Source organism: Corvus hawaiiensis, chromosome 13, assembly GCF_020740725.1.
Source record: "Corvus hawaiiensis isolate bCorHaw1 chromosome 13, bCorHaw1.pri.cur, whole genome shotgun sequence".
Taxonomy (NCBI): domain Eukaryota; kingdom Metazoa; phylum Chordata; class Aves; order Passeriformes; family Corvidae; genus Corvus; species Corvus hawaiiensis.
Genome location: NC_063225.1, coordinates 19,239,224 through 19,255,378, shown reverse-complemented (window position 1 = coordinate 19,255,378; position 16,155 = coordinate 19,239,224). Strand labels below are relative to the sequence as shown.

Genomic DNA, 16,155 nt, shown 5'->3' with positions numbered 1-16,155 from the left:
AAACCAAAATAATGGCATCTACTACTTGGTACAATTACAGAAGACAGACTGAAGGAACCGACATCTTTCTTTCCCAGGATGGCGGAATACATTCACCAGCAAGGTCTTGCAACCAGTTTAAAATGTGAACTCACAACTCTTCTCTGTGTTAATTTCTGCATCTCTGTAAATCTCTGTTCAGTTTTGGTTTCCCTTCTTTTCTCTCTCTCTCTCTCCTTATGGTTTTCTTTTTTTCAGATATTCCCACTATTTAATGCCCTTTCTAGCTGTGACCAAACAAATCTAAGGCTATGAACAGATGATCATAAATTATTAAATTACAACAGCGTGACTATTTACAGCTAATGTCAAATGAGTCACATTAACTGTGTGAACTCACAAACTTTACAGCTTTTGATGTAAAACACAGTATTTGAAAGCACCTTCATGTTTCAGATGTTTAACATTAAAACTCAAGAGCTGCAATTTAAAACAAATACAACAAATAATTTAAAAGTTGGTGTATATCTCTCCCCCCTTGTTTCTCAACCCCCAAAAAATACAGATCTTTATCAAGAGAGAGGCTCATTGTCTATCTTCACACACACAAATATATAGTCTGTAGTGTAATTATCTGCAAATTTTTAAATAATTTATTGTGATTGATACCTCCTAACTGGAACTTACAGAAAATATAGAAAGGAGAGCTTTTCCCTATCCATGTATTACTTTCATGCATGTTGACAATTTTTCTGCTATTCTCCATCACTTTTATTGGACTTGATGCAAAAAAAGCACTAAAGAGAAACTATTTTTTGAAAAACAGAATACTTGACTGGAAAAAAAAGAAATTAAGAGTGGCATTTAAAGCAACGTTAACATTTAAAAATCATCTCACCTTTCTGGGTGATTAGTCTCCTTAAAGAAATGTTGGCATACTCTTTTCCTGCAAACTGAGTTCAGTGCAGTCACAGCCTCCCCAGTAAATTCAGGACAACACATTTTGTGTTTTGTTTGAGGGTTTCAGGTAGAGCAGAACGGTTTTTCTTGCCTGATTACCCTTTCACTACTTACAGGTGGACATCAGGGACAGGCTTAATGTGCCTCTAATCTGAAGTCCTTTCTTTGTTGCTTAGCACAGTGATCAGCATTGTTACCTAAATTTCTGACAAAACCAGCTCAAACTGTCCACAAAATTCCTTCGACAACACCAACAGACAGGAACTGACTGCCATGAGAATTTGATCTGAAAAAGCAAAGACCTATCAAACTGCACAAAGTAAGACTTTTATTCCAGTATTATGGCCATAGGAATGCCAGCTTACATATGGTCTGTCTAACAAGTTAAAGCACACCAAAATTTTCTTTTTCCTTGTCCTGTGGGAGGGGTAGCTAGTGTGATGCCATCTCACAGTTTCCAGACACACAAAGAGGGTTATGACCCACCTACTCCTGATTGCCTATTAATATCGGCTTTATTAAGAGAAACATTCCCTCAGATGAAACAAAAAGCTCCCCTAGGTAGCAATCAGGTCACATTTGTGCTTGGACCCTGAACACCTTGTAGCCTTTAAGAAGGAAAGATAGAGGAGAACCTTGTGTGCACCTTGAGGTACACACAACTAAACCGCTAAATCAGAAGACTCCTTTCCTGTGCTCTCGTTCGTCTCTAGTCTGATGTCTCTCTTGCTGCTCCATGGAAGGAAATGAAGACTTACTGGTAAATGCCCAGAGTAACCAGGAACTAGTGACTGTGGACAATTATGCTGTCCAACAAGGTCACGGATAGATGTAGCTTGTAACAACTACCCAGTCTTGTCCAAGCACAGGGATGTGCCAGAGCCTTGCAATTAGAACAACTACAGCTTGGCTAGATCAGCTGCAGATCTAGAGCAGAGCCACACATGCAGGTCCATGCAGGCTGGCACCTTCCCTGAAATTCTCTGGGAAATGCATATAGAAAGTAACACATGGAGTCTGCAACAAAAGGCAGACTTCCAGGGAAGGGAATCTTTTATACTCTCTAGCATCAGCAGTATCTTCTGGTATCTCCACCTGCACTCTGTACAGCAGCACTGGGGTAACAGAGCCTCAGTTACAAAGATGGATGCTGGCAGAAACTACAGGGATTTTGATGTTTTCTGCCACCTCCTGTGCTGCCCTCCCCACATCCCCCTCTTTGAACATAAGGGAGATGTGGCTGCCAGTTCCTGTATCAAACTGATCTGACCCACCCTACCTCCTCACTCTGATTGAAGCCAGTCACAACTAACAAGGCCATGGGAAAGAAACTACACCATTCATAAAACTAGACATATTCCCAACCAAGCCAGGAGGTGGCACAGGGATAGTATTTTACTTCTGCTGCTGGGCTTCTGAAGCCCAGCTCTGCTCCTAAATTTCTCATGGCATCAGCTGCAGTGAATGCTTCTGAAAGGAAGAAGCCACCATTCCCACAAGGTGGCCGAACGTACTCGGCCAAAATGCATTGGGATGCCCATACTTAAGCTTTGAACATACTTCAGAGCATTTACTCTATAGTTGGGAGGTCTGGATGCTTATTTCCATTGAGACTGACAAAGCCACAAAAGAAGTCTGTGTGAAGGAAGAGATCTCTGCTGAAGCAAAGAATGACAAGCCTATTTCCATGCTTAAGACTGCAAAGCTGTTCAAAGGGTTACAGTTAGAGATCTGTGCCCTTTGGCACAGTGAAGAATTGAGTTTCATATCATAAAAATCTATAAAAATGCATATTTGAACTAAACTGGTATTGACTCAGCACCAAAATAGCCTGAGGGTTACACCTGCATACTCAAATTAATTTTCAAGTGCCTCTTTTGCTATGCAGGGTATTTTATGTTACAGTTGTACCATACTTATATAACCTACTCGAAATGTATTTCCCCTCGTTTGGAGTAACAACTTTTTGGAGAAGTCTCAAAAAGTCCAATTTGGAAAGAAATTAAAGGCAAGAGCCTTCCCCACATCTTGCTTCCTGACTACCACACAAAATACTTGCTGAGCTGAGATCAAGCAGGTCGCTGCTGATTACAGAGCACAGGTTAAAACACATTGAACTGTTAATAAATGGAGGCTTATCTAAAGTCTTTTAAAGTCTTCAGCAGTGAGCATTCTATACGGCTTACTGGGAAGTGCTCTCACTGGACCTTACTGTGTTCAGTGTGACACACAGGGAACAGCAGCCACAGAATCAGGAGGGCAGGCACCACCACTCACCTCATCTCTGTCCCAAGGGATGTTAAACACAGTGTTATCATTCCTAACAAATGCATCTTCTTGAAGACATCCAGCAATTGTACCTCTATCCCCCTCCTTCCCACACATACCAGCAGTCTACCCCAGCACTTTGCTGCCCTCACTAATCTCTGCTGCAATTCAAGCTTTTTAGTTCTTGTCCTAAACATCATGGAGATCAATAACAGGCTGTTCCCTTCCTTACAGAAGTCTCTTAGAAGCTCCCCTCAAAGTCTCTTCTCCATATGAAACACAGTTATTTCAATCAGTACTCCACGGCAGGTTTTCTGAGCCTCTAATCATTCTCACTGCCTTCCTCTGGATTCTCTCCAGTTGACCCAAATCTTTCATAAAGAATTTAGTACAGCAGTCCACCTACAGCCACTTCAAGCCTGAACAACGCATAAGGATGACTTCTAATGTCCTGTAGGACAACAATGCTACATAATCTGACACTGGGCTATGTTTGGGCAAATGCTATGAACTGATGAAGATCTTTTATTCCAGTAAACCTGGAACCACCGTTCTACAAAAACAGGAGCAGTATGCCTATACTGTGTCCATTATCAAAGACAACATTCTCACATAAGGAAATGACACAATTCAAATCACTGGCTGACACGTACACTGTCTGTCCTGGAATCAGCAGTACTAGATATTATCTCTCAGTCAGGAGATGTACAGCTATGTACAAGAATCACGGCAGTCAGCTCTCGTCATCCTGAAACACCTTTCTCAAGGAGCTTTCACCAGACCATTCTGCTTGTCTGACAGGGTAGGGTGTTTCATCTAGTTTTTCCTGAGATAAAGCTTCAAGGTCAAACAGTACTATGGTACTGTGGTCAAACAGTAGCTATGAACCACTTAAAATGATAAACAGCCATAAAGCAGCCCAGATTAGCGATATTAGAAAAGGTCACTTCCATCCTGTGACAATGATTTTTCATAGAGTTTGAGGACAACTGGCTACACTTCTCCAGCTCAAGATTTCCTGTTTTACAGGCCATGAAATTTCTGTAATCTAAAACTACACAACAAAAATCTGCCCTTTGTACTTACCCTTCTCTTTGGTACTCCTCATCCAAATTTGACAAAAGCTGGGACCCAGCCACAGACAGATCAAGTGCAGCTAAAGGTAGATCTCGATAAGCAAAATTAACAAGCTGCACAGGAGCAATGCTTTTGGTCTCTTCTTCCACTTGTTGGGAAATGATCTCAACTTCCGAAACACTGCCTTCAATTGTAGGCCTGAAAACGTAATAAACACACAAATACACATAAAGAAATATAAATGATCAAGCAAGTAAAAGTAAGTTAGAGACAAGAATTTAATAGAATCCCAAAGAGCCTGCAACTTAAAAGGCCTCTACGAGGTCATTGAGGGAGGTGTTGTCATTAAAGAGACAGATCAAATCTCTCCAAACTTTAGTCGATTTCACTGTGATCAACAGACACCTCACAAAGGAGAACACTTCACTCCGCTGAATCTGCTTCAAAAGCACTAAATATAAATGGCTGTGTTATAAAAATACAGAAAAGATACATGAACCCAAAAGGAAAACATTTGTGCAAAACAGAAAGAAGGCATGTAACTATGCCAACTAAAGACTCACTGCTTGGTAAATTAGATCAGTGAGCAATGAACAGCTAGACTTATTAATTATACACAAATCAACTGTTAATTGAGGCAGTTTGACCTCTCTTCCACCGTAGATTTGAATACTGATTCAAATAGTTTTGATGGATGGCAGCTTTGTTACACTCACCCAAAAAGGATCATTCTGTTACACGTTATTTCAAAATAGTTCTGAAAGGGAACAATGATTCAGAAGAAGTATGGCCTCCTCCATAAAGATTATCTTAACTAACCTTATGTACAGCTTCTAAATCTGATCATGTATTCTTACAGCAGCCCACTAACACTAGTGGAAACTCCAGGCAGGGAAAAACAGTCTGACAATGTGTATGTCTCCCACATTTAGAACAAGATACTACTTCTGTAGGAACTTTATCCGCTACCATTACTAAGTGCATGCACAGGATGACTTGGCTGTAGGACACCGCTTGCATGTCAAGGGCTGATCTTTGCAGCACCCAGCAAAGCTGCTTGCCCTGTTTGATTCCAAGTAGGTGCAAGCACAAACTTCTCCAGCTTTCTTCCAGGGGGAGCCTGGTAACTTTGGAAGAAATCTCGGACTATAGTCAGAGGTTTTCAACAGCAGGTGTGAAGATACTCTTTTTCCATAGGGATATAGTTAAAAAGTTCTTAGAACCCTGTGCTATTTGACTGCAAAAATTGCATTGGTGATTTTATTTTAAAGCTCATTAAAATCTTCCAGCAATTTAAGAAACCTGATTAGTAGTTCCTTTATCTCCCCCAAAAAATAAGAGAATACTTTAGAAGACCACTTAACCGGTGTGTCTTGTATAAGGATGTAATTTAAGGATGTGGGTGAAGGAACTAAAATTCTATGTTGAAAGTTTCCATTGGTCAATCTCACCATTAGACTAATTCTTCCAGATGGAAGACATTACTCTTGAATTAAAAGGAATTAACTGCTGCCAGAATTACCCAAGAAAGTAAAATGCTGTTTTATGTAGAGTATTTGGTAGGCAAAGACTGCAGCTGTGTCATACTGTGGCAGAAAAAGGAGCTAAATGGAAGTACTATTTGAACAACCTAAAAGCTTTTATTTTATTCATGTGTAACTAATAACGGAAAGTAATGAGATTTTTAAATTTCCAACAGAACCGTATTCCTGTGTAAACAACCTGAAATCAGAAATCCAGAGGTAAAAGCTAATTTTAGCAAGAATTTTGATTTTCACCTTTAGTGCTATCCTGCGGGCATTTACCTTTTAAAGTCCAAGCTGGTTCAGTTTTGCATGAAAGAGCACACAATGATCAAATTTCCAGTATCATAAAGGAAAAAGGAAATTAGTTGGTGCAACCTTCCGTCCCCAAACAGTATTGAGTTTCTGTATTCTTAGACTAAATGACAGATATATTCTGATTTGATTGAAAAGAAAAACAGACTTTTGCTGGCAGACAGCTTTGGTGGCAGGAAAAAGATAAACAGATCTAAAAGTAACATAACATTCTAGCTTTCAGCCACTGCTGTTCGTAACACATCAGGCATGTGTTACAGCATCATTCACTTATCTTCTGTTAATTCACACTCTTTAGACAAATACAAAACCCTCCTGAAGTCACAACATCATTCTTCTCCAAGTAGCAGCCTGTTCCCTTTCATTTAAAGTAAGTTGCATCACATGGTACTTACTGAGGATTGGTCATGTTGGAGGATGCAACCAAATCAGCAGTAGTTCCAATATTTTAACTACTTCCAGCTGCTCTGCATAAAAGTTCTAGCCTTGCAAGATTAGGTCTCTGCAGAAGCAAAACAAAGTTATCTAAAACACAGCTGAAAGAAATCCAAAGGGCTACACTGATTTCTGTCATGTTGCGAATGTGTCTAATAGTTTAATTCCCCCCATGATTCTTTTTCAAAGTGTTTTTATTCCAGGTTAATTCCTCCATATTATGGAAGCTGTACAGTTACAGTGCATTTATTTTTACACACAGACACATACATAATTCCACAAGAACACAGGTCTTGCTGTAAACCACTAGATTGCTGAGAAAGATAACCAAGATCAGAGAGGGAAGCAGATTTTCAGAGAAAGCTCACGACTTCAGGAGCATAAATTCTATTGGAAAACAATTTTCTACAATTTTTTATACTTTCTAGACATGAGCATTAACATTGTCAATGACGTCCAGGGGTTTGTTCTCCATTTTCCAATTTGAACTGCTTCTGACTCCCTTTGCTACCTCAGGAAGTCTCTTCCAGAAATTAATTCATGTTGTCAAACATCCTAGATGGGCTGTTATCAGGACGGTATTTTGACCAACAAAACCCAGTAACACATTTGGAAAAGGCAAAATCTCCACTTGTGCTGTACCTGGAGCAATGCACGGCCACCAGAGAAAAAGAGGACAAGCCTGTGAGAATGAAACCTACCGATACACAGGTTTTGATAGCAGGAAAAATGAGGAATACCACACAACAAACAAAACCTCTTAAAAATCATGAGTGACCTTGTGAAGCTATTGTGAAGAGTATATGCTACATAATTTTAAAAAGTAACGTAAAAACAGACTCTTATTTTGATTAAACAGAAATAAACATTGGCAAATTAGAATTATTTACAATAACACCGATGATCATGGAAAATGCTCTTATACTAAACTTTACCCTAGAGTCACTTACAGGCTGAATTGTTAGTCAAATATTTACACTGGAGACATACAAATGTAGCTACATTAAGATCCTTAACAATCACTTGATACGAAGAAATAAAATTGAACTTACATCTTTTGTAGAGCCATTTCCAAGGCTTTACTTCATGTTTTGTAATTTTACAAAAACGTATAATGGAGCCAATACATTTTCACATTTTCCAGATAATGTGCCTGGGTATGCAAGAAGAAAAGTTCTACATTGTGATCATCCTCCTCAGGTAGGTAAGTCAGCGAAAAGCAATTTAATTAGTCATATGAAGAGGACAACTTTAAAACAAAAGACTACACATACATTAGAAAGACACACACCCTCCATTTATTTGCAACCTTGTAATACTTCTAAAGACAGAGTAAGAAGTAAATGTTTTTCAGATAAAGCTTTGCTAATACAGCAGAAACTTGATTTGATATCCATGCAAGTATCAATAGGAGTCTATTCCCTGGCCTTTGTACTCCTTAAATTACTTTATTTACTATATCCCTAAGGCAGCAAAATACTGAAACATTTGCCTAAAATTACGAATATTTAAATCAAACAGAGGTTTCTGATAGCAATTGTTACACCTACCAGCACAACAAAACTAAAATATAAGACTCAGGCTTGTTTTGAAATGTTAGCTCCCTAACATCTCACTTTGAGTTGACATTTTTACAACACAAAACAACCCCAAACAATTTTGAATGAAAAATTTTACCCAAACCAGTTGTTTTAAGCACTCAGCGCGAGAAAATGGTCAAGAATGAGGTACTGTGCATCTGTCTTGTGAGACTGAGAAAACTGAGAATCCTGCTCGAACTGCATTTGCAGGCCTGGAGAATAAAAAGTATGTGGGCATACAGCTGATTTAGGAAATGGGAATAAGACTGATGGAAACTGGCCTTTGAAGACAGGCAAACATACATATGGAAGCTTCTCAATCTAGCAAAAACCTCACCATTTATTCGGGAGACAGCACAGTGCTGGTAACTCCAATCTCCCTCCCAAAGGAGACTTAGAAAACAAAACAGTGACAAAAACTGTACATCTAGATTTAAGAAATCAAATTTTTTTGGTTAACCCTAAGATTCTGAGGAAACAGGCCAGGACACAAACATTAAATATTTGTCCCTCCAGAACAGTCTCTTTTTTTCCCAAAGCTGGAAGCACATTTGTAATCATACAGAATTGTGTTTTACAACTCAACCGGGGCTCTGAATCGGATGTGACCAGTGACAGCAGCAATAAGCCAGGCCAGCTCCCTCCTACTGGAGCTGGCAGCTCTACAGGTAAAGTTTGCTCACCCCAGGCCTGAAGGAGCTGCTGGCAGGAGGGCAGCAGCTCTTCTGACAGTGCTGCTGGCTCCACAGGGAGCAGAGTCCAGCTTGCCGCAGCCGCAGGGATCGCTACCATGACACAAGGAGCTCACCGGGCTGAGACGAGCAACGCCGAGACACCTGAAAGGAGAGACAAGGACTCAACTCTCCAAAGGACTCAGTGCAACCTTCCTGAAAGAAAACGTGGCAAAACGTGAGTAATCTCTGGTAAAAATGACTAATGTATTAGCTAATCTAATGATTTGAAGAGACAAGTAGAGTTAGTAAGTGCAATAAGAGGACAAAAAAGATGTAATAGGTTGTGTATATGTATTTATCTATCTCCTAAATGGATTACTGTGATTCATGCTTCTGTCCAGGCTTTATATACAAGCAATAGAAATATCTTAACATATACTAGTATTCTGCAAAAACGTATTTTTTTACCATCCACTCCACCTCATCTATCCGTTTTTAACTTCCTTTCAAAAATCACATTTTATAGCAACATAAACCACTTGCAACTTCCACATGAAATTTCTGTGCAACTGAGTGGTGTTTAAAGGCAGCAGGGATCAGCAGGGAGATTTTATTCTTTTAAACTTATCTCTTACTTGTATTCCTACAGGATTTTCCTGTAGGCAAAGTGGAATGATGTTGCTCTTCTCCTGGCCACCAAAGATGGGCAAAGGGCAACTTTTGGGTATTCCATCCATCACCTGAGTGAAAATTTTTCCATACAGCCCTTTCCCCACCTAACACACTCAATGTTCAGTAGACAAAAAAGCTTTATCTCTCATAGTCTCAACTGATGGAATTACTAACAGGTCCAGGGGTTTTGGCTTTTTTCCCCACTTTGAACTGAGAGTAGGCAGCACACAGTACATGCTGAGCTGCCACATGAGCATGGGCAATGCCTGTTCCCTGAGAGTTCAGCAGTTCTGTTTGTTCCGTGGTGTGTTTTCCAGGTGAGATGGCTGTACAAGGAGCACAGTTTCCAAAGTTTAACAGAAACAGTTTAGAAGGGAGATATAACCGAAAGGAAAGAATTGTCCCACTAGTTTCTAGTACAAGCTTTCAAGCAGTATAACAACCAGAAACATCCACTGGACTAAATGACTGACAGCCTCTATGTACCAAGAGGACAGCGCAATCTGATGGGAAGCGTGTAAGTTTGCAGACTAGTAGACCAGCTTAAAATGTGTGGGATCACAGCTCAGATCTCAGCCAAGATGATTCAGCTCTTCACCCCTCTGCAATAGCTGAAGGAAGTTGTACCCCAATCACTGAGCTCTTTCTGAGGCAAGACCTTCAAAATACTTAAAACTACTGTCCTTGCCTTCCCAGCCCTTCAGCTTTGCTCTGTTCTCTGTACCCTTACTTACTACACATGCCAGTGCTCCCCAAAGCTTCTGTGAGGTGCCCTTGGGTTGACTATGATTTTTCACCCTCTCCTCTGCAGGGGCACTGGCAAGCACCTGCTTACAGCTCCCAGGCTGTGCAGGCCGGGCACTGGGGTCATGTGCTGCACTTGAGCAAAGGTTCGGGCTGCTGGCCTTGCCCAGCACACATCGCGCCTGAGTTAATTTGTTAATGTTTAGATGAACCTTCTATTGTCAGTCACCTCACCTTGGCTGGAGCTTGCTAATAGGAGATAAAATCCAGCTGAAACAACAAAAAGCATAGAACAGAGTTTGGAAAATGTATGCTAAAGCATAGCACATGATGCACATACACTCTAAGCTAAAAGAAAAAAAAAGAAACCAAAACAAAGCTCCAAGAGCAAACTTAAAAAAAAAAAAAATCCATACTCCACTGGTGCATGAAAACTATGGCTTTTAGCATTGATTTAAGCACAGTCTTACAAAATACGTGTCACAATGTAGTGGGCCCAGTTGGGGGTGGGGAGTAGGAAGATGATTTAATTTAAGCCTTTTGCACCAAAGTCCCTACTAACTTGTACCCTATTCAGCTGAGCTGAAGTCAAGACAACATGATTCAGAGCTGTTTGCTGCACTTGCTTATATTCTGAGGCGTATTATCATGAAGCTGTAAGCTCCTGTACAAAATTCAGATGCTAACTGAAGTATCCAAGTTTGTGCCCTTACAAGGTAGCTACAAAACCAAATTCTGACATGTTCTTCTAATAAGCCCCCCAACAGCAGCTTAAGACACATGGACAGGCTCAGAGCTTGCATTCAAAGGAAATGCCACAGGCCCCACTTGAGGAGACACTGCTGCGGCTGCAATGTGGGGTTTTGGTGTTCTCACCAGCTCTGGCTCCTTCCTGTGCCCACACCCAATCCATTTAAAAAAAAAAAAGCAGGATGGCTTCCCTGATACAGGTCATAGTACAGCTCCAAAAATAGTTGTGTCAGCAAAAGTGAGAGTACAGGGCAAGGCATTGCGCACAGAAACAAACCCCACAGAGCAGAAAGACACAAATACTGAAGGACAATGTGCAGAGCCTTGGCCATTGGCAATACTCAACTGGAGCAAAGACCCAGCATGAAATCATTGAAGAGACTGGGGAAAGGGTGCAAAGGAAGAAGGCTTCCATGGGGGTTTTTCTCCTTCTGTGTCACAATGGAGCTTTTTCCTCTGAATCTAGTCCACAACAAGAAATAGACTTTTGCTTCCTTTGTGCAAACAAGTCACATTCTTATTTCAGTCTATAACTTGAGAGCCTTATGCACTCTAAAGCTCAAATGCAAATGACGGCTACTCATGTGCCAGCTGAGCAATCCTAAGGAGGTCAGAGAGCTATTCAGAAAAACAGGAAGAAAAGGAATAATCTGAAATGAGAGTAATAACAGTAGGGGAAACATCTAAACAGACGGTACCCCAGAAGCTTTCAAAGAGAAAGGGCAAGAGTGATTATGGGGTAACTGCATTTAGCTCTTGTGAATTAGCCCAGCCAAATTTTTTTGGTGATTAACACCACAGATATCATCCTGAGGATCACCAAAAACCTGATGTGATCACTCATTGCTACTACTGCAAGTTCCATTTCTCCAAGAACTGAAATTTCCAGGCTCCCTAGGATCACAACTGGTTTTGTCCCGAGAATTTCAATTAGCTCCAATCATCTGCATTTAGAAAGTTTTATTGGTCATGTATGCCAAAACTGTTCGCTTCAGGAATCCAGCAACTTGTACATCTGAAGGGAAAAGCCTGACAAATCTGCAGGAGCGGTCCCAGCACTTCCCTGCTTTGCTTCAGGTTAAACAAAATTGGTTTTCTTTTTTCCCCAACGGGAAAAATCACAGGTTATGATATTAAAAAAAACTTCTTTTGATTAAACTGACCTAATGCCTTATTTAAGAGAAGAGCACGATAAAGTATTAGATTTGTCAAAAAAATATGAATGCTGAGGTGCAACACAGAAAACAAACAGCAAATTAACTTCCTTAATCTTTAGCATTCCTATGCAGCATTCAAAAGAAAAGAGGCACAAGAGATGGAGCTTTTTATTGCAAGGAAGAAGGGACATTGAATTTTGCATCTTTTTCATGGAAGGATTGACAGCAAAGTTTTTAAATACACCACTTTTTTAAAAAAAGGGGGAAAAAACCCCCTTGATCACAGGAAAGGTATTTAGATTGGGGGGGGGAAAAAAACCCATCAGGCATTCACTAATTAGGAAATGGCAGATTTGCACTTGCTCATGCAGTCATAATTCTATCCCCTTGTGGAATCATCCTATATGCTGAAATTAAGCAGAATGCTGTTCTAGGAAAAAAAGAGCATGTAATCATGTAACTAAAGACTCTCATTATTCCTAAGTGTAACTCACACTTTCTAGAGAGAAGTTTAGATGGGCCAAAAAAAAGAAAAATGATCTTGTGCACAATTACAATAAACTCTTCACAAATGCAACATGATCACTGGTTGAATCCTGAACATTTCAGTACTGCAAATCTGGACTACAGAACAAATAACAGTAGCTGGAAGCAAGCCTTTAGAAGAGGACTAATCCAAAAGACTCTGAGGAGAGCCCACCCTCTTCCAAGGAGCTGGCAGGTGTGCAGCACATGGTACTTCCAGACCAAAAGAAACAGGAGGAGCTGCTCTGTTTGGGAAGGTTATGAAAAGACTCTGCTCATGCTCCTTTTTTCTTGTGCTCTCTCTTCACAGAGAACTGGGGAGAGAGGGCAGGGGTTGTGTAGCAGGTCTCCAGATAGGTTCTGGGCCCTGCAAATACTCCAGCATCAATACGCTTTCAACACAAGAGCTGCCCCACAGCTCCTCTGGGATCTCGTTCAGCTCATGCTACACAGTGCACACTGGCACTGCTGGAATTCATGGTTCTCATACACTCCCAACATTTTCCAGAAAAGGCAGAGGTCTGGCAGGTACTGCAGCAATCCACAGTGTCGCTAATTCAGAGGATGCCACGGGGCAGAGAAAAGGTATTCTCTGCACTGAGGGTCTTCTGCTTGAGGAATTTTAATACTATGGTAAATAATGAGAGTAATATGGATCTCAAAAGTGTGCAAAACCTGTCCATCTAAAAAGGCTACCCAAATATCAAGTTTGTTCTTAGCTCCTCAATAAACAACAGACATTCATTCAGCCAGATTATTAATTTGATCTCTTTCTCTCTTGGAGTAATTCCAAGCATGCCATTTCCCTTTCCATTTTACAAACCACTCTCATTTAGCTGTAATAAATTGGTGATCCCAACAGCTATCTATAGTTTCTGCATGTGGTAGAAAAAGTCTCCACACCACAGGGTTCTTGAGTCCAGAGAACAAACAAAACAGAGCAATCACATAGCTAAAAGGCCCCTTTACAGATTTGTTCGGTCTTCAAAGTTTGGGCCTCCTTAGTCAGGGAGAGCCTAAAAGCAGGCTTAGTGTTTCCCATCAGGATTAGGCACAGGGCTGGCAGCTCACAGCATTGCACCGCGTGCCTGAACATCTCCTGCTCTGCCTATGGCTGCAGCTGCTGCTGTGAGACCTTGGTTGGAATGTGAGGTCAAACCTGCACACACAGAGCAGCACCACCTGGGCCAGACAGGGCTCCCAGGGAGATGATCCCTCTTTACAGCACGGCACAAGGATACGAACAGGGACCATGGGCTTGGATAAATGGCTCCAGCAGGATGCCGTGCGAATGCTGCTTCTGGGCTCACTGTTGGGAAGCTCAGGATTAGTTTGCTTTTGAAATGTGCCACTGCACATGCTGCTAGGAAAGAGACTGGCATCAACAGCTCCACTGGACTGAAAACATCTGGCTTTTTCTGGTCTGGGAAACTAAATGACTCTGGGCTCAGTCAGAATATAGTCAGAAGATCGTTTGGACAAATTTCATAACACAGCCATTCCCCCCACAAGCCGTGGTTTTTTGTGTCACAAATTCTCTTTCTCAAAAGAAAAAAAACCAAAACCAACCAAAAAGCCCCCCTCAAACAAAGAAAAAAAACACCAAATGCCCCTCAAATCTCCCTTGGATTATATATTAAAATATTAAATTTGAAACCCAACGTTGGGTTTGTATTTGCTTGGCTAACAACAATTGCATTTCTGAATTTTAAATGTTTGGGGATGACACTAACCTAGTCAAGTTGTATTAAGCCAAATTATTACTACTGGAAGCAATTTAGTTTCAGAGAAGTTTGGACTTTTGCTTTCATGTGTCAAGAGTCAACTCTTGGATGTTGCTTTTAGCTCTTCTTTTCCTACTCCCTGGATCTGCAGTGAAAAGCCAAACCAGAAACGTGCACCGACATTTTTGTTTTCAAGCCAAGCAAGACCGGTCCAGCCACTTTTTAGAATAGTGAAGAAAAAATACATACCCTTTTGAACATGCTAGAATGAATGTTTCTAGGTCTATATGGATACCTGGCAGGTCATCTCTGATTAGATTTGACTTTATCACACATGAACCTAATTTTTGCAGTCAGTTAATGGCTTTTGAGGTAAGAACAGAAGTCCATTTGAATCCAAGAGGAAATTTTATTTGGACAGGGCCAGAATTTCACTCAGGCTTTTAACAACAGCAGCAGAGTAACACAAATCCTTGAGACACCCTGAGTGCGAGGTGTGTGTCAGTACAGGGGGGTGACACTGGCAATCTGTCTTAGTCACGTGAAAGTACCAGCGCCTGTCACCACCTGTGCAAAACTCACTACATTTTAATTTTCATCCACTGTATCTGCTGCCCATCTTACTTGGAGGTTAACCTTCCAATAAATACAAGCTTGAGTTTCTGCCCATACCCTTAGATTAATGTAACTTTCAGACTGTCTTTCAGCCATTAGCCTTCAACCTTAAGACTCTTCCTCAAGCTATTAATTTTAATTTTCTTCAGATCCTGGGCCTAACGGATTCTGGAATGAAAGGCCTTTAGAAATTTTAAAAGTATCCTCTAGTTTTCTAGAGGATCTAATGCCAACCAAAATACAACAGATTCACAACACTACAATAAGAATGGGGGAAAGCACAGAGAAAATCTCACACGAAATTGTTGGCATCTCTTGAAGCTGAGGATTTCCAAGCATCTTGCCAATTACAGCTCTGTGAGGCCCATAAATATTATGTTTCTATCTAGGAAGGAGAGTGAGAAGAGAGTCTTTTAGACCAATTGTCTCTCACACAATCATAACAAACCTAACTAGACTGGTACTAAACCCAGTTATTACACAAACCAAAACAAGCATCTGGAACCAAAGATTTCATTCTAAGAACCAAGTAAATTACAAATATATTTTGGAGAAATACATACATTTTGTCATTCCTGGAAAGTATTATGGGCAACCTTCCAGACAAAATGCAATAAATTTATATGAATTTATGGCTTTATTGTGTATCTTAAAAGCAAGTATATAACAATTAGCCCATTGATGTGAAATTTATTGCTCTTCTCTCGGACAGTGTTATGCTTTTTAATTCAGCTTCAGGAAACAAACAGCCCAGCTGTTTTGAATGCAAATTTATGAATAGTTGCAGCATTTAATCCTGGTGATGCATGCAGGATAAACTCCACTCTGCAAAAACACATTAAATTCTTAAATTCACATCTGTCTTGTACTTCAGAGGCAAGTTATCTCACAGAGGTGTGGGGACACAACAGCTGAACTGCTTTTGACTGGCAAAGTCTTTCCTGATCACCAGGAGCCCAAAAGGCAAGATTTAACTACCTTCTTATAGCATGTCTTATAGACAGCCATTATTTAATCTATGGCTGGTGCATTTAACCAGGTCACCCTGGTTCCCTCAGCAGGTGATGGAATGCACTTACTACAAATTACAGGCCAGGTTTCTGCCACAAAGTACTGATGGTGAGGGACTCAGTCCAAGCTGTGAGCAAGCAGGTCCA

General features: G+C 40.6%; 2 protein-coding genes across 7 annotated transcripts in view; one reads left to right on the top strand and one right to left on the bottom strand.

Annotated features, from left to right (window-relative positions):
- TMEM266 (transmembrane protein 266) overlaps positions 1–8,908 on the bottom strand; it is a 60,732-nt gene extending 51,824 nt beyond the window's left edge. For 2 of the 6 annotated variants that reach the window (XM_048317989.1, XM_048317992.1), the window contains exons 1-5: positions 8,821–8,908; positions 8,235–8,349; positions 7,610–7,710; positions 6,518–6,624; positions 4,294–4,482 (exon numbers count right to left, since the gene is read on the bottom strand). In XM_048317989.1, coding sequence (XP_048173946.1) covers positions 4,294–4,482; positions 6,518–6,531 — 203 coding nt within the window. In that variant the 5' untranslated portion in view covers positions 6,532–6,624; positions 7,610–7,710; positions 8,235–8,349; positions 8,821–8,908. Of the gene's footprint in view, positions 1–4,293; positions 4,483–6,517; positions 6,625–7,609; positions 7,711–8,234; positions 8,350–8,820 lie in introns of those variants that run through there. The other 4 variants (XM_048317990.1, XM_048317991.1, XM_048317995.1 and 1 more) reach the window with 4 other exon arrangements.
- Positions 8,909–8,936: 28 nt separating this feature from the next.
- NRG4 (neuregulin 4) overlaps positions 8,937–16,155 on the top strand; it is a 51,159-nt gene continuing 43,940 nt past the window's right edge. The window contains exon 1 of the mRNA XM_048318005.1: positions 8,937–9,046. The gene's annotated coding sequence lies outside the window, so the exon portion shown is untranslated. The remainder of the gene's footprint in view (positions 9,047–16,155) is intronic.